Below are 24867 nucleotides of genomic sequence, written 5' to 3'. Positions count from 1 at the left end.
TATGTGATCTAAATGCAATACAATAGGCCCCACACAGCAATGTAAATTGATGTAGTCAGCACACAGCAGCTATCTAACCAGATAAACCACCAGGCAGCAAATGGTAGTGGATACAAATTGAATACAAAAGGACAACTGAAGTGAGAAGAATATGGAGGCTGACATATTTATTTCCTTTTAAACTACTCCCTGATGATCTATTTGGCTGCAGTAGTGTCTGGATAACACTAGAAACAAACATGGTATAGTTGCCCCCCAGTATAAGTAGGCTGGTTTAGATGCTCCCAGTATAGGTTAACTAGGTATAGGTGCCCCCATTATAGGTTAGCCAAAACCTGACCTTTAGGCACCAAAACCTGACCTTGCCCCAGGCGCAACTTGGTCTTGATCCGTCCCTGTATGTGCCCCTAGTATAGGTAGCCAGACATACCAGTTCCACCAGTATATGTAGCCAGGTATAGGTGCTCCCAGTATAGGTAACCTGGTATAGGTGCCCCCAGTATAGGTTAACTAGGTATATGTACCCCCAGTATAGGTTAGTCAGGTATAGGTGCCCCAGTATAGGTACCCCAATATAGCTAGCCAGGTATATGTACCCCCAGTATAGGTTAGTCGGGTATAGGTGTCCCCAGTATAGGTTAGCCAGATCTATAGTGCCCCTAGTATAGGTAGCCTGGAGGGGGGAGCAGCAGGCACACATGGGCGTGGAGGGGGCCAGACTCCACTCCAGCTCAGGCCCCCCTCTTCAGTTCTCCCAGCTCCCCTCCAGATATTAGTGCAGCAGGCAGGAAACTCACCTCTTTCTGGTTCCAGGAGGGAGGAGTTTTTCTGCCCTGAAAAAATATGCATATTATACAAGATAAAAAGGGTTTGCAACAGTTTACTCATAAGTTTTTCTTTTTTTCAGCACTCTTTGTGTTCTGCGATTCAGGATGCACGAAGGTTTCTCAACCAGTCATGTCAATTAAATTATATCAGCATCACTGAGAAAGTAAGACAAATTTGTGAGTGAGTGGGTGTGTGTGTGTGTGTGAGTGGGCAGATTTTAGCGAAACAGATTGGCAAGAGTAGAGCAGATTGCTGTCCGAAAATATACTGTACATAGTAACATAGTTAGCTTGGTTGAAAAAAAACCAAAACCTGCACATACAGTAACCAGTTGATCCAGGGGAAGGCAAAATACCTTTCAAGGCTTGGGCCACGTACCTTTAAAAGGGAAAACTTCCTTCCCGACTCCAGATGGCAGTCAGATAAACCCCTGGATCCACTCTCCCAGGAATTACCTAGTAATTATAGCAGTGGATACCCTTCTGTGCAAGGAAAGCATCCAAGCCATTTTCAAATGCAGATAATATACTGTTTGCCATAACTACTTTATGAGGTAAGATATTGCAGATTTTAACCACTCTCACTGTAAAGGACCCCTTTCTAAAGAGATAGGCAAAAACTTTTTTTAGTACGCATATCATGTCCACTTGTCTGTTGTATGACCCTGGAGACAAAAGCTCATCTGCCAAGCTTTTGTATTGCCCTCTGATGTATTTATACATATTAACCAAGTCACCTCTGAGGAGCCTTTTTTCCCCAAGCTAAATAAGTCCAGTTTGTAAAACCTTTCTTGGGAAGTGAGATCTTCCATCCTTCTGATTAATTTAGTTGCCCGTCTTTGTACCCGTTCTAGAAGGTCAGTTTCCTTTGTATAGTGTGGTGCCCAAAACTGTATCCCATACTCCAGAGTGGCCTCACAAGTGATTTATACAGGGGGAGTAGTATAAAAGAATCTCGAGATATTATTTCCTGTTTTATGCGTCCCAGGATTTTATTTGCTTAATTGATTTAGCAGCAGCTGCTTGGCATTGTATATGATTACAGGTAGTCCTCGGTTAACGATAGGGACTGTCATCTCGTTCTTAACCTGAATCTGTCCTTAAGTCGAGACAGCGCCGGATTGTGGCATTTTAAATGTTTTTAAGTACTTTTACATTGATCTAAAGACACCATGTGTGTGTGGGGAGGTGAGCAGCTACATACCGCACACCTCCCGAGTCCCGTGCCCTGGCGTCACCCTCTGCCTCTGAAAAACACCTCCGTATCATTAAACAGATCCGCGGCCTCTGACCCGGATACTGTACACGCTGCGCATGCGCAGTATGACAGGTCACGTCCTGGCATGCGTCAGAGGACGTAGATCTGTTTAATGATACAGAGGTGTTTTTCAGAGGCAGAGGGTGACACCAGGACACGGGAGGTGTGCGGTATGTAGCTGCTCACCTCCCCACACACACATGGCATCTTTAGATCAATGTAAAAGTACTTAAAAAGATTTAAATCACTGCAATCCGGCGCTCGCGGTGACGTCATCAACGGGGCGGAGCTATCGGCGGGCCGTTCGTATCGTCGGGGCATTCGTAAAGCGGGCATACGTAACCCGAGGACTACCTGTACTTAACTTGTTATCAACCACTATTCCTAAGCCTTGCTCCAAATCTGATGTTCCCAGCTGTAAGCCTTTTATTTTATATGGTGATCTTACATGGGTACGTCCAAGGTGCATGACAATACATTTATCAACATTAAAATGTTAATCTGCCATGTGCTTGCCTATATGGCAATGTTAAGATCCTGTTGTAATACTGTATGTTACTATCCATGTAAGTGTTGATAATTCTGCATAATTTTGTATCATCTGCAAAGAGGGCTATTAGGCCTAGTGCACACCGGAGCGTTTCCGCTGCGGTTTGCGATCTGCTTGCGGGTGCGGTTCTGCTAGGGTAATGTATTTCAATGGGCTGGTGCACACCAGAGCGGGAGGCGTTTTGCAGAAACGCATACTCCCGGGCTGCTGCAGATTTTGGATTGCGGATGCGTTTCTGCCTCAATGTTAAGTATAGGAAAACCGCAAACCGCTCTGAAAAACGGCACTTCAGAGCGGTTTGCCAGGCGTTTTTTGTTACAGTAGCTGTTCAGTAACAGCTTTACTGTAACAATACATGAAATCTACTACACCAAAACCGCTACACAAAACCGCAAAACGCTAGCTGAAACGCTGCAGAAAAATAAGAAAAAGCGTTTCAAAATCTGCTAGCATTTTGCGGATCTGCTAGCGGTTTTTGATGTGCACTAGGCCTGACTCTGTATTTCATCTTCTAAATCATTAACATATAAATTGAAAAGAATTGGGCCAAGTACTGACCCCTGCAGTACCCCACTGCTAACAGTTTCGCATTTTGAGTATGTTCCGTTTACCACCATTTTTTGCCTTCTATCCCTTAACCTCCATGGCGGTAACCCCGAACGTAGTTTGGGGTAAGCCGCGCAGGAGGTTTTCTCCGGCCCTGCTGGGCCGATTTGTTTAATTTTTTCTTTGCTGCACGCAGCTAGCACTTTGCTAGCAGCTGCGTCAGCACACCGATCGCCGCCGCCCCGCGCTCAATCGCCGCTCTCCGTCGCGCCGCGTGCCCCCCCCCCCCCCCCGGACCCCGTGCGCTGCCTGGCCAATCAGTGCCAGGCAGCGCTGAGGGGTGGTTCGGGACTCCCAATGACGTCCCGACGTCATCCCGCCCCGGGGGAAGCCCTCCAGGAAATCCCGTTCTTTGAACGGGATTTCCTGATCGGAGATCGCCGAAGGCGATCAAAGCGGGCGGGGAGATGCCGCTGAGCAGCGGCTATCATGTAGCGAGCCCTGGGCTCGCTACATGATATAAGAAAAAAAAAAAAACTGCTGCGCTGCCTCCTGGCGGAATTTTTTATACCGCGAGGGGGGTTAACCAGTTCTCTATCTACATACACATACATGTTTAATAGAATATATGTAATTCTCTGGTGTTGTTTCCATAGTTTACAAATATCAGAAGCACTCTATTATTCCATTTTATCACAGGAAGCGGAACAGCAGCTCGACCATCTATCTGACTCACTCTCTCAGATTCTCACCGATAACCATATCAGAGACATCAGTGGCCAGAAGCAGAGAGGAAGTCTGATTACTGAGTTTCTGTACTACATAGAAAAAGCTGTGCTGATTTCTTTCATCAGTGCACCAAGGGATCAGGAAATTAACAACTCAGCACTAAGTAAGAATGGATTTCATACCTGTGGGCTTTTAAAGGGAACTGTATGAATATGCTAAAATAACAATTGTCATAACCATAAGCCAGTGCTGTAATTGCAATTTACTGCTATTAAAATTATCATATCCATTTAAGATTTTGCTAAACTGACTGCAAGCTCTTCTTTGGCAACGGTTCTCTATTGGGAGTACAGAACGGCAATTAAAAACAAAAGTTTGCCTTCTTAAAACACAAGGGGCCTGATTCACAAAGCGGTGCTAACAGTTAGCACGCTGGTGAAAAGCCCTTTATCACGCCTACACTCAGTTTAGGCATGATAAGTTTAGGTGTGATAAGTTTAGGTGTGATAAGTTTAGGCATGATAGGTTTAGGTGTGATAAGTTTAGGCATGATAAGTTTAAGCACCAACTGGGTTAGCACCGCAGTGCACAGCTGATCAAAAGTTCTGCGCTAGCAAAGTCTGGTGCACTTCGCATAGAGTTTAATGGCGCTGCTTTGCGTGCGGGACTTTGTGCGCGATCTAAACTTATCTAAACTTAGCATGCCTAAACTTATCATGCCTAAACTTATCACACCTAAACTTATCACACCTAAACTGACTTTTCACCAGTGTGGTGCAAAGGTTATCACGCCTAAAGTCTTTTAGGCGTGATAACTGAGTTATCACCGCTTTGTGAATCAGGCCCAAGGTATTTGTGATTATTCAGATTGGAGTGAGCATATGATGTCTCCCATGATGCATCACTGCTGAATATGGAAATCATCATTTGTTGTTCCTGTAGCTAACCACGCCTCCAGAACCGCTGGAATGAAATGATGTGTCAGTTTATTAAATATACAGAGCCATAATAATACAACATGTATACAGACTATTTCAGATTGGTTAATCCTCATCAATGTATGGCATGGATTAATGAGGCTCTATGGGGTAGGACTAGAAACACCCAGAGTTGCAGCCTACCCAGCAAGCTCATGGTGAACCAGAACTCCTAGGAGTGTGTAAGGGGGCTACAAAGGACCAAAAAGCCTTTTCACAAAAATGCTATGCAAAACAAAAGTTTGCTTTCTTAAAACAGAACGTACTTGGGATTATTCAGATTGGAGTGAGCATATGAGATTAATTGGCATAGAAGGCAAATTAACTCCCACCTTGCAAAGTGAATAATTAACTGAACAAAGCAGCTGCTGCTGTTCCACTGTTCACATTTTCAAAACCTGCACTATTCTGTAGCAATCACTCCAACTAGCCAGTTCCTATTAGAATGGATGTGTTTTATATGGAGGGAAAAACGAAGTAAGCAGGCTAAAATAATGTACCGTAATCCTTATCTGAATCCCACACCTGGAACATCTAGTCAGAAGACTCAGAGCACCTGATCTGATTGTTTCCTATGGCAGAGTTTCCCCCACGCGATTTGCCTGCGGGGAAACTCGCCGAATTCAGCCCGGTTTCTGCGCTAGTGGAAACGGGCCCTAACACTTCCATGGGAAGCGAGAAAATACTCCCAATAAAAAAAACCCTCAAAATAAAATTACCTTTTTATATACTCTTTATTATGTTTTCAATTTTCAGGTGCTGTCAAATTATTTTTAGATATGACGAAAACTTACGGTATCTCCCGGAATAAAACTCAGGAGAAAAGTGAATTAACCATTTCAGCCTATGGATGTTTTCACCTCTAGGACAGAAGCAATTTTCCCCTGTCAGCACTTCTCCCATTCATTTACCAATAACTTTTTCACAACTGATCATACCTAAATGATCTATATCTTTTTTTTTTTCCTCCACAATTTAGGGTGATACTTGTCTTCGGCAATTACTTTATTTTCTATGCATTTCATAGGGAAAAAAGGAAAAAAAACTAAAACGGAAAAAATACACTATTTCTCCAATTTCATCCCCTAAAGTTTTAAAATAAGCAATGCTACTATAAATAAAACCTACACATTAAAAGAGATTAATTTTATTAATTTTTAATTAACATTTACCTTAAGTGTATTTTAACTTTTTCGCCACTAGATGGTGCTGCAATCACTATCCTGTGTTACCAGGAAGTGTTTTTTTTCCCTCCTACACCATTTTACTTTCACTATTATGAATGGACATGGCCCCTGGTCGGGGTCATGTCCATTCATTGCAGGCACTGCGATTGGATCAGGGAACAATAGTTCCCCTTCTCCAATCAACGCTGTGTAAATGCCGCTGGTAATGAGCAGCGGGCATGCGCATATGCGCATGCACCCACCGCGGAAACACTGGGCGCGTATCAATGTCCAGATAGAGCAGAGCGGCTCCTATCTGGAAGACTATAATCGTCCAGATAGGATTAAATGGGGCAAGAATATTCTTGTGGCTTCTCCTGGGTGATGGCTTTAGATTCGCTCTAATAATGGAGACTCAAGAGGTTTCTTGATAGAAATCCCAGTTTCTCTTGTGGTGGTCTAACAAAGGACTTGGTGCACATACTAGTAGGGAGAAGATCAATCAACTATACAGACTGTATGAGACTTTATAGGGGATAAATGAAGAGGGGGACTCACTGTAGTGTACACTGATACCTCACACAGGGCCTGATTCACAAAGCGATGCTAACAGTTAGCACCCTGGTGAAAAGCCCTTTATCATGCCTAAACTCAGTTTAGGCATGATAAGTTTAAGTGTGATAAGTTTAGGTGTGATAAGTTTAGGCATGATAAGTTTAGGTGTGATAAGTTTAGGCATGATAAGTTTAAGCGCCAACTGCGTTAGCACCGCAGTGCACAGCTGATCAAAAGTTTTACGCTAGCAAAGTCTGGTGCACTTCGTATAAAGTTTAATGGCGCTGCTTTGCGTGCGGGACTTTGCAAGCGATCTAAACTTATCTAAACTTAGCATGCCTAAACTTATCACACCTAAACTTATCATGCCTAAACTTATCACACCTAAACTGGCTTTTCACCAGAGTGGTGCAATGGTTATCATGCCTAAAGTCTCTAACTGGGTTAGCACTGCTTTGTGAATCGAGCCCCCAGTATTCATTTACACAGCTTTCAATTTAAATGAAATGAGACCCTTCTAGGAATTAATGATTTACACAGTACCCAGCAAGCTTATGGTGAACCAGAACTCCTAGGAGTGTGTAAGAGGCCACAACGGACCTAAACATCTTCTTACCAAAATGCTATGGAATACCTTTTATTTTACCTTTTCTTTTTACAGAGGCTTTGATTACCCTACTTCTGCAGACGCCAGGGCCTGCCCAACTACAGAAATGGTAGTGTAATAATTTAATTTCAGGCACTGCTCAGGGTCCCTTTAAAGGGATACTTAAGTCTGAGAAAAAAAATGACTTTTACTCACCCAAGGCTCCCCTCAGCCTCCTGCAGCTGAACGGTGCCCTCGCCATGTCCCTCCGATACACCTGGACTCGCCGGCGGCCACTTCCGGTTTGTCCGTCACCGGCCGACAGGCTGGGAACGCGGCTGATTATCCGCGTCCCCGGCCGCAATAGCGCCCTCTATAATGCTATTGCGGCCGGGGACGCGGATAATCAGCCGCGTTCCCAGACTGTCGGCCGGTGATGGCCAAACCGGAAGTGGCAGTCCAGGTGTATCGGAGGGACACGGCGAGGGCACCGTTCAGCTGCAGGAGGCTGCGGGGAGCCTCAGGTGAGTAAAAGTCATTTTTTTTCTCAGACTTAAGGTTCCCTTTAAGCCAAACCCCTGCCTAACCCCTAATTATGCCCCCAACAAATCCCTATTCACGTACAGGAACTATCCCTCCAAAAGAGGGACAGTTGGGAGCTAGGCCTTTATTTTCAGTGGGTTCAGTTCTCTGAAGGTTGAATAGACCCAAGCATTAATGAGGTACTCTACATTTCAAAAGAGTTTAAACCCTAACGTTTCACAATCTTGTAAGAAAACTATGACTAAGTTAGTCATTGAAGATACTACCTGAATAAAAATCTCTACAATGCTGTAATTTTCTTTTTGAAATTACTTCATGTAAAAATAAATAGCGGAAAAAAATGCAATTCAGCTCTCTATACATGATGTATTTGATGTTAATGAAAAGCTTAGCTCATATCTCCAGTATTCTATTTATCAGGTATTACCATGAAGGCTTCTCAAAGCAACTGCAACTCTAGTTTTCAGTCCTTGCTTGTGGAGCCAAATGTCAACAGTATGAAGGTACCCTGCAAGCTAATACCTGGTGAAAGAGGTAATGTACAACTAGAGTGGTTCATTGTCTTCATTATTCATGTTATTATTATGATTATTATTAGTTATACTGAAAAGATATTTAGTTAAAATAATTTTAAGTAAACTAGAATAGAATGTGCCACCAATCGGAGTAACTTCCTCAGTAGTGTTGGTGTTTAGATCCAGTCAAAACTATATTTGACCTGATATGGCTTTTCAGCTGCCTGAAACCAGCACAGCATCACAGGCACCCATAGCCCTGTATAAGCAGAAGGCTTGTCTGCCCCCAGCACTTGTGAGCCGATCTCTGCTAGTGACACAGCTTCTCTGTATTTCTGGCTGCAACTTGTGTTAAAGTGAAGCTGAACTCTTGCACAGGACAGTAGTGATGAGCGTAAAGACCCAATTACGATTTCATGAAATTCACGAAATTACAATTATGGCCGTAATCGAAATTTCGTGAATTAAACGAAATTACGCGAAATTTCGTGTTTATGGGGAATTTCGTAATCACGATCTTTTTCATAATTACGATTGTTTACATAACACAAACAAATCAGAATTTCATGTTTAACACGCAAACTCAACCTTCCTCAAAATTGTGTTCCAGTCCAGAGGCTCCTGATACATTTAAAGCGACAGCACTTGCAGGTACCTTTGCATTATCAGATATTGCAAGTCCCAAAACCAAGTGTCTCAGCATGCATGACCGCTAAGTGCACCTTGACAAAGAGCACCTGTCTTAGAAGTGGCTGCAGGTAAATCCTCCTGATAAATTTAAAGTGACAGCAAGTGCAGGGACCTTTGCATTACCAGATATTGCAAGGCCCAAAACCAAGTGTCTCAACATGACAGCTAAGAGCACCATGGCAAAGAGCACCTGTCTTAGAAGTGGCTGCGGATAGAGCCTTCTGATACATTTAAAGCGACAGCATGTGCAGGGGCCTTTGCATTATCAGTTATTGCAATCAGTAATTGCAATCAATGAGTGACTTTCCTGAGTTTAGTCATTAGTGCATAATTACTATTAGAAACAAAATGACGTTCATTTTTGTAACTAAAATAACTTTCTATAGAAAACATGAAATGACTAAATTTCGAGTTAAACACGAATTTGCGACAAAACACGAAATTATGAAACCGAAATTTTTCCTTACGGAATTCCAAATTACGGTTTGAATGGCAATTCCGAAATTCCGAATTTGTGTAATTAACCTCCTTGCCGGTGTGGTGAAATTTTTTGCAACTTTATCAGATTTTGCAACCGGTTGCACTAATTTATAGGTATAGCTATCAGAAAGTGCAACCTAACCATTGACTTTAACCTATCTGTATCAGAAAATGCAACCCAACCAAACCCTATTCTCACACAGAACCCTCCCCTCTTGCTCAACTAATAACCCCCCCTGGAGGGAACAATCCCCCCTCTTGCTCAACTAATAACCCCCCCACCCCGAGGGAACAATCCCCCCTCTTGCTCAACTAATAACCCCCCCTGGAGGGAACAATCCCCCTTCTAGCTCAATTGGAAATGTGGTTGCAAAAAATTACAGGCGTGTTAACAGAGAGGAGCCACGCCTACACAGTCATACACTGTCCTCTATGGCAAGTTGCAAAATATGATGGGTAGCAAAATGTTTCACTACACCGGTTATCCCGAGCTCAGCATACGAAGGTCCACCACTATATTTCTTGGCTTGTACAGTGTTGTGCAGAGTGTTAGGATTTTTGCAATGTCTTAAGTGTATTTGGAAACTGTATACGGTGTCTGCAATCCAGAAAATTAACCCAAATTCACAGACTTTAAAGCATCCTAGGAGGTTTGCAATACCCAATAATAGATACTTACCTCAGGAGGAGGCAGCCTCTGGATCCTCTAAAGGCTTCCCCGTCCTACTCCATTGGATCTAGCACTGGGACGCCCGATTTAGTCCGTGCTACTGTGTAGGTGGCTCACACATGCACAGTAGTATGGACCTGATTGGGCTTGGCCTTTACCGAAGAAAGCTGAGGAGGTCTGTGCTAGTACACATGCCTGAGCTGTCATCAACTTTTTGAGGGTCCCAGGTCTGGAACAGGCCAGTGGAAGAGAACGGGATAATCCTCTTAAGGATCCAGAGGCTTCCCCCTCTCAAGGCGAGTACCCCATAGGGGCAATTTTTCCCTACAGGAACACTTTAATGGTATTTAGATTTGATGTTTGATTAACCAGTGAATCCAATAAAGAGCTGTTTGACCAGCACTATTCAGAATCAGAATCAGAATCTTGGTTAAGCAATCTTGGCAGTTGCTTAACAAAAAAAAACACAACCAAAAACAATACAAGGACAGACAGTATGTATATTACAAGTCAAGGACAATATGCAAGTAGTAAGTATAATGGCAGTAAGCAAGGTGAGAATTGTTCATCTTCAGTTCTGTGCTGATTACTTTCAGGTCCTTGCAGCTCTAGCGTGGTTCAGCATTAAGTATGGCTACCACCTGAGGAAAAAGGCTGTTGTTGTGTCTAGAGGTTTTAGTTGCGATTGACCGGAATCTTAATCCTCAAGGCATGAGCTGGAAGATGGAGTGAGCAGGGTGAGACGGGTCAGAGGCAATTTTGGTTGCTCTCTTTCTGCACCTGCTAGCGTAAAGATTGTGCAGGGAAGGTAAGCTACAGCTAATTATCCTTTCTGCTGTTTGGATGATGCGCTGGCAAACTGCGGCGGCTTCGAAAAATCAAGGAGGAAGCGGACAGATATGGTTCCTTGAAGGAGTTTAGAGCAGCCAGGAACACCCTCAATCAAAAAATAAAAACAGCAAAACGGGCCTACTCGGACAACCTCCGCTCCAATTATTCCTTAGTTTTAATAAGTGTTGAAAATTTCCACGGCATGTATGTGTGTGTGGGGGGGGGAGGCTAGTAAGATACTTACCTCAGTAGCTGGAAGCCTCTGGATGGTCCAGAGGCCTCCTGGATCCTCATAGAGCCCACCATTCCAGCTTAGAGTCCATCTTCGTCTTTTGGCCATGCTCCCAGCTGTGCATGAGTGCATCTGGACTGGGCATTCATGAGTAAGGTCCACGCACATCTTGTAGAACAAACCACTTAAGCACAGGTTTTTCTTCCTCCATGAACGAGTGTTTCATTCTACTGGGTATGTATGGATCTTAGTCATGCATACAGGGGCGAGCCTGGGGTGCCTGGCACCTGGGTGCAAGATTTTCTCTGGCGCCTATGGGAGTGGTTAAATTAACCGTGCCCAACCACATAACCACACCCATGTCCTGCCTAATCACACCCACACCTTCCACCTCTTTACGCATGCATGTGATACCCCATTCCTACCCCTCTTCCATGGGCTTGCTCCTGGCTGGCTTTGGATTCCTGCGAGTCTGCTAGTCTCTGGACTGACTCAGGCAGAGAGGCTCTGCGAGTGCGACGCAGTCACACACTGCATATTTATGGCTGCCTGAGGCCACCCTACTCTCGCTCGCTGACGTCGGCTCCTCCCCCCTGCCAAGCCCAAGGTGGGCTGCCTGTATCTTTCCCGTTGCGCCGCGCAGCCTGCCAGTGTTGCCAACCTTTCACGTTATTTTTTACTGACAAATACCTAAAAATTTACTGACAAAAGATTATTTTTACTGACAAAATTTCCCCACTAAATTCACATAAGAGACAGCTTTTCCCCATGTAAATGCACATAACAAGAGACGGCTTTTCACCAGCAAATGCACATAACAAGAGACGGCTTTTCACCAGCAAATGCACATAACAAGACAGCTTTTCACCAGCAAATGCACATAACAAGACAGCTTTTCACCAGCAAATGCACATAACAAGACAGCTTTTCACCAGCAAATGCACATAACAAGACAGCTTTTCACCAGCAAATGCACATAACAAGACAGCTTTTCACCAGCAAATGCACATAACAAGACAGCTTTTCACCAGCAAATGCACATAATAAGACAGCTTTTCACCAGCAAACGCACATAATAAGACAGCTTTTCACCAGCAAATGCACATAATAAGACAGCTTTTCACCAGCAAATGCATACATAATGACAAACAGCCAGTATCCCCAGAATATATAGCCAGGGATATATGTGCCCAGGATATGTAGCCAGGGGGTATCTGTGCCCAGGATATGTAGCCAGGGGGTCTATGTGCCCAGGATATGTAGCCAGGGGGTATATGTGCCCAGGATATGTAGCCAGGGGGTATATGTGCCCAGGATATGTAGCCAGGGGGTATATGTGCCCAGGATATGTAGCCAGGGGGTATATGTGCCCAGGATATGTAGCCAGGGGGTATTATGTGCCCAGGATATGTAGCCAGGGGGTATATGTGCCCAGGATATGTAGCCAGGGGGTATATGTGCCCAGGATATGTAGCCAGGGGGTATATGTGCCTAGGATATGTAGCCAGGGGGTATATGTGCCCAGGATATGTAGCCAGGGGGTATTATGTGCCCAGGATATGTAGCCAGGGGGTATATGTACCCAGGATATGTAGCCAGGGGGTATATGTGCCCAGGATATGTAGCCAGGGGGTATTATGTGCCCAGAATATGTAGCCAGGGGGTATTATGTGCCCAGGATATGTAGCCAGGGGGTAATATGTGCCCAGTATATATAGCCAGGGGGTAATATGTGCCCAGTATATATAGCCAGGGGGTATATGTGACCAGTATATGTAGCCAGGGGGTATTATGTGCCCAGGATATGTAGCCAGGGGGTAATATGTGCCCATTATATATAGCCAGGGGGTATATGTGACCAGTATGTGTAGCCAGGGGGTATAGGGTCCCCGTTTAGGTAGTGACAGGAGCGCACCCAACCCTCCCCTCCCGCCGCCGCTGCTGCTGCTGCTGCCGCCGCCGCTCCCCCTCTCACCTTGCAGCAGCTTCAGACCTCAATCAGCGGGCGACCCGACCAGGAGCCGGACGCACCCGCTCTATATGCAGAAGTGATGTCACTTCCGCATATCAGTGCTGCGTGCTAGGTCCTAGCGCCCGCCCGCCTGATCGAGGTCTGACTCGGCGGCTAGAGGGAGGGAGGGAGCGGCGGCCACAGGGGGAGAGCGGCGGCCGGGCGGCGCCTCTCAGAGGCAGGCGCCTGGGTGCCTTGCACCCGCAGCACCCGCCCAGGCTCGGCCCTGCATGCATACCCAGTCAAGATGGACTTGTCCACCATTGCACTAGCATTCAGAAGAAACCTATTTGACTTTATTTTGTTGAATAGGTATTGCGGGATCCAATGCTGGAATGGTGGATTGGAGAAGTATCTGGAATGTCTCTGAACCATCCAGAGAATTCTCACTGATATAAGTATTAACAGTTCAGGTCTCCTATAAGTCAAATGAGTAATTTATTGAAATTTAATGGTTGCTCCTCTGCAAACACACATGTGCACAAGCCTCAGGAAAAGCGAGGAACCCCCTCCGTGAAACGATCATTACGTCATGCAACACAGGCGCCCACTGCACCTCTGCCGATCACAGCCCAGCATTACACCATGCTTTTACAGATGAGTTAGCACTTATGAGTGTTTGGCTTTTTGCAATTGTCATATGAAGATATTATCTCCGTTGTATGCTGACTACATGTCATAAATTTAAGTTGCATACTACTGGACTACTATTCCTTCTATGTTGTGTGCAAATGTAATTTAAGTTGGTTCATCGAATTTTGGGCTTTACAGGCCAATACAGTTAAGTATTCTTTTTATAAGGTCAGACATATATTAGGTAAAATGAGCATAACTAAAATTAATCATTTTGTAATTCTGCCTCCAGATGGTGTTATTTTTATTACCTACAAAGGTTTTGAGTCGGCATTTGATGGAAATATATCAGTTACTCCACACGTTCCTCAAGAAGATAATTTAGTTGTGGTCAACTCTAAAGTGGTATCTGGAACTATTACAAACCATGCTAGGGAAAACTTACCTTACCCGGTAATCTTCACTCTTTACCATCTCCAGGTTAGTATTCTGAACAGCTAACACTTTTAGTAACCTTGCCTGTACCCAAAGGTCACACTAAATATTAATTTTGTTTTTCTCTTGCAACCAAACGTAAGCTCAATCTTGATTTGTGACCTGATGCTCTACTTAACCACTTCAGGATGAGAGCAACGTTCATATATCAGCGCTGCTCCCATTCATTTACCAATAACTTTATTACTACTTATCACACCTAAATTATCTATATATTAGGCTTTTTCAGGACAAATTAAGCTTTTAGCATGTGATAGTTTTGTTTAGTAATTACCTTATTTTATATGCATTTTAAATGGAAAATAAGGGAAAAAATAGAAAAAAAACCACAATTTCTCCATTTACATTGAGTATAGCTTTACAATAAACAGCGCTAACTATAAGTTAAACCCACACATTTTATTTGCTTATTCATCCTGGTTATTAAAACATTTAGATTCTGTTCTAGCACAATGTATGGTTACATTATTGTATTTGGAAAGAAAAGTGTCTTTTTCTGTTCTTTTATTTTTTTCTTTCTCATTATACACTATCCATCAATACAAGACCTTATTTGCAAAAATAATAGTAATATACCCTCATCACATACATATTTAAAAAGCCATGTTCCTAAGGTAACAATATATGTTTTTTTCTTTTATATTCTGTAACTTTGATATCATTTTACGAGTCGTTTATTTTGGTTCAGAATATGCGAAAATGTAATTGCTTTTGATTCAGTTTGTGACTAAAAAAAATACACAAGACATGGGCCTCACCCCTAAAACTGTCTGAACTGTATTCTACTACTTATCCCGGTTAAAATGTTACCACATATGTCTCTAGTAGTTTTCTTACAACTTTCCCTAGTTTGATCATAATTTTGAAAACTAATTATTATGTTTTGATTGAGTTTGTCCCTACCTATTTTTTCTGTGATGGGGGTCCAAGCTGTAAGACACACCAAAATGTATTCTACAACTTCTCATGGTTAAAATGATACCACATGTGCCACATTTAGTAACAAACTGGTGGTGCGTTGGCCACAAATACAATGGACGTATGTATACGTCCTTTGTCATGAAGTGGTTTTAAATTTCATGCCAACTTATTTTACATTATCCACAAAAACATTGCTTTGGTCAGTTCTAAGATTGAGCGTACAGATTTCACAGAATTACAACTTTTGCATTGAATTGTATTATATCTTTAGTTGTAAGTGGAAGTTTGGAATCCATGGCATTCCGACACATAAATTCTGAAATCTCTGCAAATGACTAAATTACATTTGTGTAAAGCAAGGGGCCTGGAGGCATAGAGTAGTGATGTCAGGAAGGCCACGCATGATGATAGTGTAGCCTGCCAGGAGCCTGAGGGATTTAGAGGAGAAAATAAGGGGCGGAGGCAAGTTGCAGGGAGGTGGGAGATTGGGTAGTAGATTTCAAGCAGTGAAGGGGGCGGAGCAGCAGTTTGCCAAGTGCACAGAGCATTTTTTTAATCTTGTCATTGCAGCCGAAGGGGTAAGGGCTCCGGAAGTTGGTGTGTTTCGATGGGGGATTTACCTTGGGGGCAAATCGCCCAGTAACGGTCTTCTTCGTGAAGTGATCCTTTGGTGGGGCATGCAGTTGTCTCTAAGGCGGCGACCGCGGCTGGAGGCCAGTTTAAGGCTGCTTGCCAAGTTATTGTGACCATTAGCACGTGGTGCACTTCCAGATCCCTTACCTCAGCTCTCTGATGATCTTAATGTTGCACTGCTTTTGTTTTTTGGTTAAGATAAAGACGGGCTGCTTTGGCCTTATTAATTCCATCACCAGGTAGTTTGAGTATCATTGAGTATGCCTTAGATGTGCATGGTTTTGTAGTAGTAATAGGTTGAAAGGGCTATAGGCCTTACAACTATCATGCAGCTTCAGTGGAAACTATTTGAAGTTTTGCATTGTACTCTTCAAACAAAATTGTAATACATTGTGGACATGTTTAAATATATTAACAATAAATTCAAATAATTTGGAAATTTCATGAGTTCACAGTGCAAACTCGGAATCCATGAAATTCAAAATACATTTGGAATTTTGGGCAAAATGTTATCTGATTTGTAATTTGGCAATTCTGACCATGCCTAACCAATTCATCTAATTGAGAAGGAATAGCACAATACAGGCTAGTTATAAGATCCATTGTGAAATTTTAGCAAATCTTTAATTGACCAGGGGATACGACCATGGCTAAGCAAAGATCAAGGGAGCAACCACAAGATAATTTCTTGTGATTGCCTAGGAAATTAATGAATGAAATGGACAATGTATCTTTTACTTTTTCCTACTCCCCAACCACCAGTGGCATAGCAATAGGGTATGTACAGCTTGCAACTGCACCAACTGTCCCCCTCCTCTGCCTACACCTCTCATAATGTGGTGTCCTTGTCAGTTTTTGTTGCATTATACAAATTCTTATGTATAAAGTACTGGGGGACGCAATGTTAAACTTGCACTGGGGCCCAAAGCTCCCTAGCTACGCCACTGCCAAGCACTGAAGATCTCTTACATCAGCAGGAAACTCTCAGCATAGTCTAGTGACACTAACCTTGGTGGCTTTTTGATGGGCCCCTATGTTTTGCAGTCACTTGGTTGGTTCTCATTGAGTTCATCTCACCTGGGAGACACAACTGGCTGTATACTTCTAGTGAGTTATCACCGATGTGACCACTATAACATACACCTACAAATCACAACATCTGCTTGGACCATCTATACTACCCCCTTAGGGACTTTGGGCCTGATACACTAACTAAAGTTAATATTACTTTGTGCTGACAGCACACGACAATATTACCATTACTACCAGCAGCATGTACTGCGAGTTATGCTATAAGCGTGACCCGTACTGACCCGTACTCAGGTACTTGAGTAGTGTGAACATTGCTACGGTGCTATGTGATTTTCTATAGCAAATTTTGCACTTCTCGAGTACTGCGGGTTGCCCTTATAGCAAAACTCATGGTACACGCTACTGGCAGTAAGAGTAATATTGCTGTTCATTGTCTGTGCATGGCAATATTAATGCTAGTTAGTGTATTAGGCCTATTACCCAATTCACTTTTTCTCCAAAGTTTTTTTTTTTTTTTTCAGCACTCTTAAAGTACCAAGGTGTACTTTTAGAGTGTTACCATAGTAGCAGGCGCATTACTGGAGTACCACGGGTCACACTACTAGTGTATCTTGCGATACTTACGCGCAAAAGTAATTATTGCAAAAGTATTATTGCCGTGTTTTGTGTGTGTGTGTTAGTATTACTGATGATGTATAATGAATCAACCCCATAATGTCATAAATTTGAAAACATCTTTTCAGGAGTCGACCCCTTTGGTTTTTCTGTCTTATTTAAAGTGAACCCGAGGGGAAAATAAACTGATGAGATAAACAATTGTATTTATTCTCCTACTCCTAAAAAGGTCTCTCTCTCTCTTTCTCTCTGTCTCTCTCTCACTCTCTCTCTATTTATATATTGCCCATGGTTTTATTTTATATTTAAACATTTGCAAAATAGATTGAATGTTTTGTTGTCTCTGCTCAGTGGCAGCCTATTAAGTGTCCATAAATGAAAATACATTAACTATTGTCCTTTTTCTATCGCCACTTGCTCTGCTCTCAGAAGTTGTATTCTGCCAGGGAAACTTTTATGACTGCACTTTGCTTATCAGTGATGTGTACTGTATTTGTGACAAAAAAAAAAAAACACAGAAAAAAACACATATATCCAGGCACATCGCCTCTAGTTAGGACATTAAATAAGTTATTAAAGGATACCCAAACTGAAAGGTGACATAATGAGATAGACATGTGTATGTGCAGTGCCTAGCACACAAATAACTATGCTGTGTTCCCATTTTTCTTTCTCTGCCTGAAAGAGTTAAATATCAGGTATTTAAGTGGCTGACTCAGTCCTGACTCAGTCCTGACTCAGACAGGAAGTGACTACAGTGTGTCCCTCAATGATAAGAAATTCCCTTTTTTTACCTCTTTCTTGCTCTCAGAAACCATTTTCTGCTAGGAAAGTGTTTTATAGTTGGAATTTCTTATCAGTGAGGATCACACTGTAGTCACTTCCTGTCTGAGTCAGGACTGAGTCAACCACTTGCATACCTTATATTTAACTCTTGGAGGCAGAAAAAGAAAAAAAGGAACACAGCATAGTTATTTGTGTGCTAGGCACTGTACATACACATGTCTATCTCATCATGTCACATTTCAGTTCGGGTATCCTTTAAGGAAAGGGAGGTGCTGAAGGGGGTGTGGCCAGAAAACAGCAAAAATCAATTAACCCTTCGCACTTTCACATGCAAATGTTCAAACAAATGCATTCACAGATTCACTCATCCAGGCACCACTGTTATCCCTACAGCTAAGTTAAAAGCCGGGGTCTTAGTTCACAGAAGAATGCATTCTTATGCTTAGTCACCTATACTGCGCAGAAGTACCCAGGTAAAGGTGTCCTAACTCTGGCCCTGTAACATGCATAGTGCATTCATTGCATCAAACATATCTAGGGATTAGGAGCACACATCCTGACGTCCTCTCCTGGGACAGATAGTGCATCATACCAATCGCACAAGGGAGCTAACGTAATGTATCCATGCGCACCATGCACATACACCAGCATAAGCTTTGTGCATGCTGACAAAAAAACCCCATATAAAACACATTCGTGACAAGGTACAGACAAGACAGAAGCTGTCATTTCCATGCCTAAAAATTAACTATTTCAGGCAGCAAAATAAAACAAGTAAAACAGCCTGATTATGAATAAGTTTTGCACTCTACATACACGTTTATCTCATCATGTCACATTTCACCTCGGGTACACTGTAAAACAATCTGTGTATCTCTTTTGGCTGTTGAATGTATATATAGCTGTGTGCTCTAACATCTTGTCAGCATACAGGAACAGAGTCTGAAGAAGGCTTATTAGCTGAAAGCTTCCTCTCTTTCTTTTAAGTTAGCTTATAAATGGTATCATCCTGATTCAAAGCTAATAAATATGTATATATGTTCTATTCCAGCCTTTGAAGCCCTATCATAAGAATTATTGTGCCCACTGGAACTCTACAGGGAAAGGCTGGTCAGACAAGGGCTGTGAGACTTCACAATCCAATGAGAAATACACCATCTGCACCTGCAGACACCTCTCCAGTTTTGCAATCATTATGGCTCCAGATAATTATAGACCTATCAAGGTATAAAGTTATATAGCACAGAATTTGCTGAAGATGTGTGTACCGTCATTTTCAGAATATAAGACACTAGTTTTCTTCCCCAAAATGGGGTTTGCGGTTAGAGCGGCTGGGGGGAGGTTCGGGGGACAGTAAAAAGTGTCTGAAATACCAGGTCATGCACATCAATACTAGTTTAAAGAGAACCCAAGGTGGTTTCTAAGAATGATATCCACATACAGAGGATGGGTCTGCCTATATAGCCCAGCCTCTGTTGCTATTTCAATCCCCCCTAAGTTCCCCCTGCGCTCTGCAATCACCTAAAAATCACAGTTGTTTATTGTACAACTGTACTGTAACTCTGTGTGCTCCCCCCGCCTCCTGCATAGCTCCGGTCCCCGCCCGCGTCCCTTCCCTCCAATCAGCGGGGAGGGAAGGGCGCGGGCGGGGACCGGAGCTATGCAGGAGGCGGAGGAGTACGCAGACTGACAGTACAGATGTAAACACAGCCCACTGCGACACCTGTGTGTCGGCAGCGTGGCTGTGATTTATGGGGGATAGCAGAGCGCAGGGAGAACTTAGGGGGGATTGAAATAGCAACAGAGGCTGGGCTGTATAGGCAGACCCAGCCTCTGTATGTGGATTGCCTTGTCAGAACCCCACCTCAGGTTCTCTTTAAACTATGGCTCTGATTTAATTAGTGTTTCTACTTAATTGTTGTAGTTTAGAAAAAATACTCACCTATTATGAGTATTGTTGTTTTGCTTGCTGGAAGCTGAAAATGTATTTTATTGGTAAGAGCTCAATGGTTTGATTCACAAAAGAACATTAAAATTGCAGTGCGCAGGCAGCTATGTGGAGTAGCGCAGCTGCACTATTTGCGCAATGCCCACTGGCCAACTGGCATAAGTACCAATAAAATTGTAGTGTGCTGCCTGCTCATGGCAATTGTAATGTGAACTCGAAGTCGAAGAACAGGTATATGGAGGTTTACATATTTATTTCCTTTGAAACTATACCAGTTGCCTGTCATCTTCTGGTACCAGGAGTGTCTGAATCACAACCCTGAAACAAGCATGTTGATACTCCAGTCAGATTTGAGCCAGCGCACCTGATCTGCATGCTTGTTCAGGGTGTATGACCTAAAGTAATAGAGACACAGGATCAGGGGAAAAGCCCCCTGCATTGTTTAACTGGATTTGTGTCTCAACCTTGTACCTGATCCAGAGGAAGGATAATTCCTAAAACTGTTGTAAAGGTGGTCATACTTTAGGCAACTTGGCAGCCGATCGATCATCCAATTTGATTATTATACAGTAGAGTCCCGGTTACATGGTACTGACGGGGATCAGCTGATGCTGGATAAGTGTGCTTTCTGGTTGCTTGAGACTCAAGGTTAAAAAATAGGCCTCGCTAATAAAGTACTATACCCCAACATACTATGAACTATGTATTATATGTTAAAATACAGTCATTAAAGGTATATTAACATTGGGGGAGCCGAGGAACCCATTCTTTACCACTTGAGGACCACAGGCTTACACCCCCCCCTAGTGACCAGGCCATTTTTCACAACACATGGTTATGCAGCTTTGTCAGCTTGCTGCACAGCCATACCGCTCTGCCTGTTCAGTAAACCAGCACCTATTCACTAGGAGACCTTGGGCAAGACCGCCTAATACTGCTGCTGCCTATAGAGCGCGTCCTAGTGGCTGCAGCTCTGTCGCTTTGAGTCCGGCAGGAGAAAAGCGCGAGATAAGTGTTCTGTGTTTGTTTGTTTGTTTACAACTCAGCACACAAATGAATCTTACATCCTTTTATTGTTCTTAACAGGACATTCTTTTGGAATCTTTTTAATTCAGCATAAACAGACTGACTTTCCCTCACTCTCCCTCCCTCTCCTTCCCACCCCCCTTCCCAGTCCTGAATTGACTAGGACTGGGATTCGTCCTCTTCTCCGCCTCTCATAGGCATCAGCCTATGAGAGGGCTTAGACTCCCAGCCACTCTGAGTGACAGCAGAGTGTTCCCTGTACAGTGCTGCACTAGATAGCAGCGCTGTACGCGATTGCAGCTAGCAGGCTGATAACGGAGTGATCCCCTGCAAAACCCCGGTCCAGAACTTGATGCCAATCGGCATTAGGCGGTCCTAGGGCTGCCACCTTCTGCCCACAAACAGCCTAAGAAGTAAGTCTTCACCACTGTGAGTAATGTCGATGATTTGTGCTGATTGGTTGACACTGCTGGTTAGTTGAGTTCCAGATAAATGGTAGTCTACTGTAATTGGAATCGGAATAAAATGGGTGCCCTGATGTATAAATGTGTATGTAATGTGTGCATTTATACATTATCTGTCCAGTGTCATGGTACCCATCCATCTTCCAAATCCCCGCTCTTCCGTTAGCCCTGTACACACCGCCAGCACATAGCATGCTGGCGTGTGACATCACGCATACTGCGCAAGCGCAGCATACTCCTGGCACCGGGAACGAGAACAGAATGCGTGCGGCACTGGGGCAGTTATAGAATTTTCCAATAACTATGATATTTCACATCTTGACCACTCTAAGACCTTGTTCAGATTGCGCTTCAATCGCGTTCGCGTTGGCTGTTTTTTGGCACTTTTTTTCGATTTATGTGCTTTGGACCTTTTTGTTAAGCGCTTTTCTAAGTGCTTTCCTGACGTCAGGAAGTGAACTCTTTGATCCGGAAAGAATAAATACAATGTATTTTTTCTTAAAAACGCAAACTCAATCACTGCACAAAGCGATTTTGTGAGCGTTCTGCTTTTTTACTATACCATCGATTGAGGCGGAATTGCCCATGCACCGCTTTTCTGAGCGGATCGGAAATGAACCGCTCAGATGTGAACTTTCTCATTGAGAACCATTGCACAAGCGCTTTCAGGGTGATTTTGAAAATCGCAAGCGCTTAAAAAATTTCAAAAACGCCACTAGTGTGAATGAGCACTTAGGGTGATTTTCCACTAGTAGCATTTTTATATTGCATTTCGATCTCTAGCAGATCACAAAACGCATGGTACTTTTTAAGCACTTAATGACAAGCCGACTTATAAAAAGTCCTGCTAAAGCCTCTTAATGGCTCCAGAACGTTTTTATAAGTCAGACAGTGCTGCTGCCGCTGTGCGTGTGCACGCATGCACGCTCTCGCGCATGCACGTGCATTCCCGTGCATGTGCACCATAGAAAAAATACACCTTTATTTCCAAATACTATATTGTCAACATAATTTGTACTAGGGACATCATTAAAATGTGATAACCAGAACAAATAGGCAGATAAATGTGTGGGTTTTATGCACAGTAGCAGTGTCTATATTAAAACTATAAGGGATTAAATTGGGGAAATAGTGAATTTTTTCATTTTTTCCTTGTTTTTCCCTTTAAAATGCATAGAAAATAAAGTAATTACTGTAACAAATATCAACCCCAAAAAGCCCAATTGGTGGTGAAAAAACAAGATATAGATCATTTCATTGTGATTAGTAGTAATTAAGCTATTGGCAAATGAAAGGGATGAGCACTGAAAGGTGAAAAACACTCTTGTCCGTTAGGGTAAAAACCGCTTTGGGGTGAAGTGGTTAAACCAATGGACACCGCACAGGGATGGTAATTCCATTAATAGGCTGCATTTGTGACACAATTTTGTGCGCTTTAGCTCCTATACCAGTATAGGAGGGCAGGAAAATCACATAGAAATTGCGCCACTATTTTTCCGCAATTCAAAATATTTTTCAGCTTATTTTTTTTTATCTCCTGAAATTGCTAACACAATGCACCGCAATTATGCCCGTAGCAGTTCCGTTACACAATCAGATTGTGGCAGAATCGTGGACAATAGCTTGCTCTAAAGAGCCACATTCTAAACAGGTGATAAAATCTCCTTTCCTCCATGCCTAGTTCATGTCCTCCGGAAAGGGATAAAGAGCTAATTTGTCATGGTTTTTTATGGGGTATTTATATATTTTTTTTTTATTTACGAAGAATAAATAAGATCTATGTTACAACATGATAAATGAACTGAGGGAGTTCACCTTTTTTTACATTTCTCTGTTTTTCCACAGGACAATTTTATGCTTAGAATTCTCACCCACATTGGCCTGATCATATCTCTTGTCTGCCTCTCTTTGTCGCTCTTCACATTCCTCCTGTGCCGCTCTATGAGGAGCGCTCACACCTCTGTGCTGACCGCTCTGTGTGGATGCCTCTTCCTGGCACAACTGTTATTTCTCGTGGGAATTGATCAGACCAGGAACAGGGTAAATATCAAATGTTGTAAACCTTTGAAATTTGTACAGACTGTATAGCATTGCTTCTCTAATACAAGCTGCATCATTTGCGAAATGTTCAGCATGCTAATATTGCGCTTGTTGTTTACATAACGCGGCTTGTGCTATGAGCGCAGTGCATGCAAGTCACTTGCATTTACAGTATCTCATAAGTCATAATCATTTGCATCGAAAATGCAATTTTGAGAAAATATTTGCAAAAATACATTGTATTTTCACAATATGGTCAAAGAAAATAATTTTTTTTTCTAGTAGAAAAATTTGTGAAAAAATTTGAAGATTGTTATTTTTACTGCAAGAAGTGCATAAGCCATTTATTTAAAGTGAAAATTTGCAAAACATTATTACAAAATGATTTTCAATGACATTTTCACTTGAAAGATTTCACATAAATCAATGCAAATATCTGGCAGATAGCCACCTAACATGCCCAAAACTCTAAACACTATGCTGAAAGCATACAAAACACTATTTATGCTTGTTATAGAGAGATATAGAGCTATATAAAACTTAACTTTTAATAAAACATTTAAAACTTCAGGTGCAGCCTGTATTGCCTATATGGTTTACTTACAGTAGGTTGCAAAAGTATTCGGCCCCCTTGAAGTTTTCCACATTTTGTCATATTACTGCCACAAACATGAATCAATTTTATTGGAATTCCACGTGAAAGACCAATACAAAGTGATGTACACATGAGAAGTGGAACGAAAATCATACATGATTCCAAACATTTTTTACAAATTAATAACTGCAAAGTGGTGTGTGCATAATTATTCGGCCCCCTTTGATCTGAGTGCAGTCTGTTGCCCATAGACATTGCCTGATGAGTGCTAATGACTAAATAGAGTGCACCTGTGTGTAATCTAATGTCAGTACAAATACAGCTGCTCTGTGAGGGCCTCAGAGGTTGTCTAAGAGAATATTGGGAGCAACAACACTGTGAAGTCCAAAGAACACACAAGACAGGTCAGGGATCAAGTTATTGAGAAATTTAAAGTAGGCTTAGGCTACAAACAGATTTCCAATGCCTTGAACATCCCACAGAGCATTGTTCAAGCGATCATTCAGAAATGGAAGGTATACACAACTGTACACCTACCAAGACAAGGCCATCCACCTAAACTCACAGGCCGAA

General features: G+C 42.7%; 1 protein-coding gene across 6 annotated transcripts in view; it reads left to right on the top strand.

The window, feature by feature from the left end:
* LOC137562801 (adhesion G protein-coupled receptor E3-like) overlaps window positions 1-24867 on the top strand; it is a 128801-nt gene that overhangs the window by 74795 nt on the left and 29139 nt on the right. For all 6 annotated transcript variants that reach the window (XM_068274503.1, XM_068274500.1, XM_068274501.1 and 3 more), the window contains 6 exons: window positions 908-991; window positions 3881-4073; window positions 8158-8271; window positions 14032-14219; window positions 19273-19446; window positions 23505-23699. In XM_068274503.1, coding sequence (XP_068130604.1) covers window positions 908-991; window positions 3881-4073; window positions 8158-8271; window positions 14032-14219; window positions 19273-19446; window positions 23505-23699 — 948 coding nt within the window. The remainder of the gene's footprint in view (window positions 1-907; window positions 992-3880; window positions 4074-8157; window positions 8272-14031; window positions 14220-19272; window positions 19447-23504; window positions 23700-24867) is intronic.

The sequence above is a fragment of the Hyperolius riggenbachi genome, chromosome 3, assembly GCF_040937935.1.
Source record: "Hyperolius riggenbachi isolate aHypRig1 chromosome 3, aHypRig1.pri, whole genome shotgun sequence".
Lineage (NCBI taxonomy): Eukaryota > Metazoa > Chordata > Amphibia > Anura > Hyperoliidae > Hyperolius > Hyperolius riggenbachi.
Note: the sequence above shows the minus strand (reverse complement) of the source record. Positions and strands in the feature narration are given on the sequence as shown.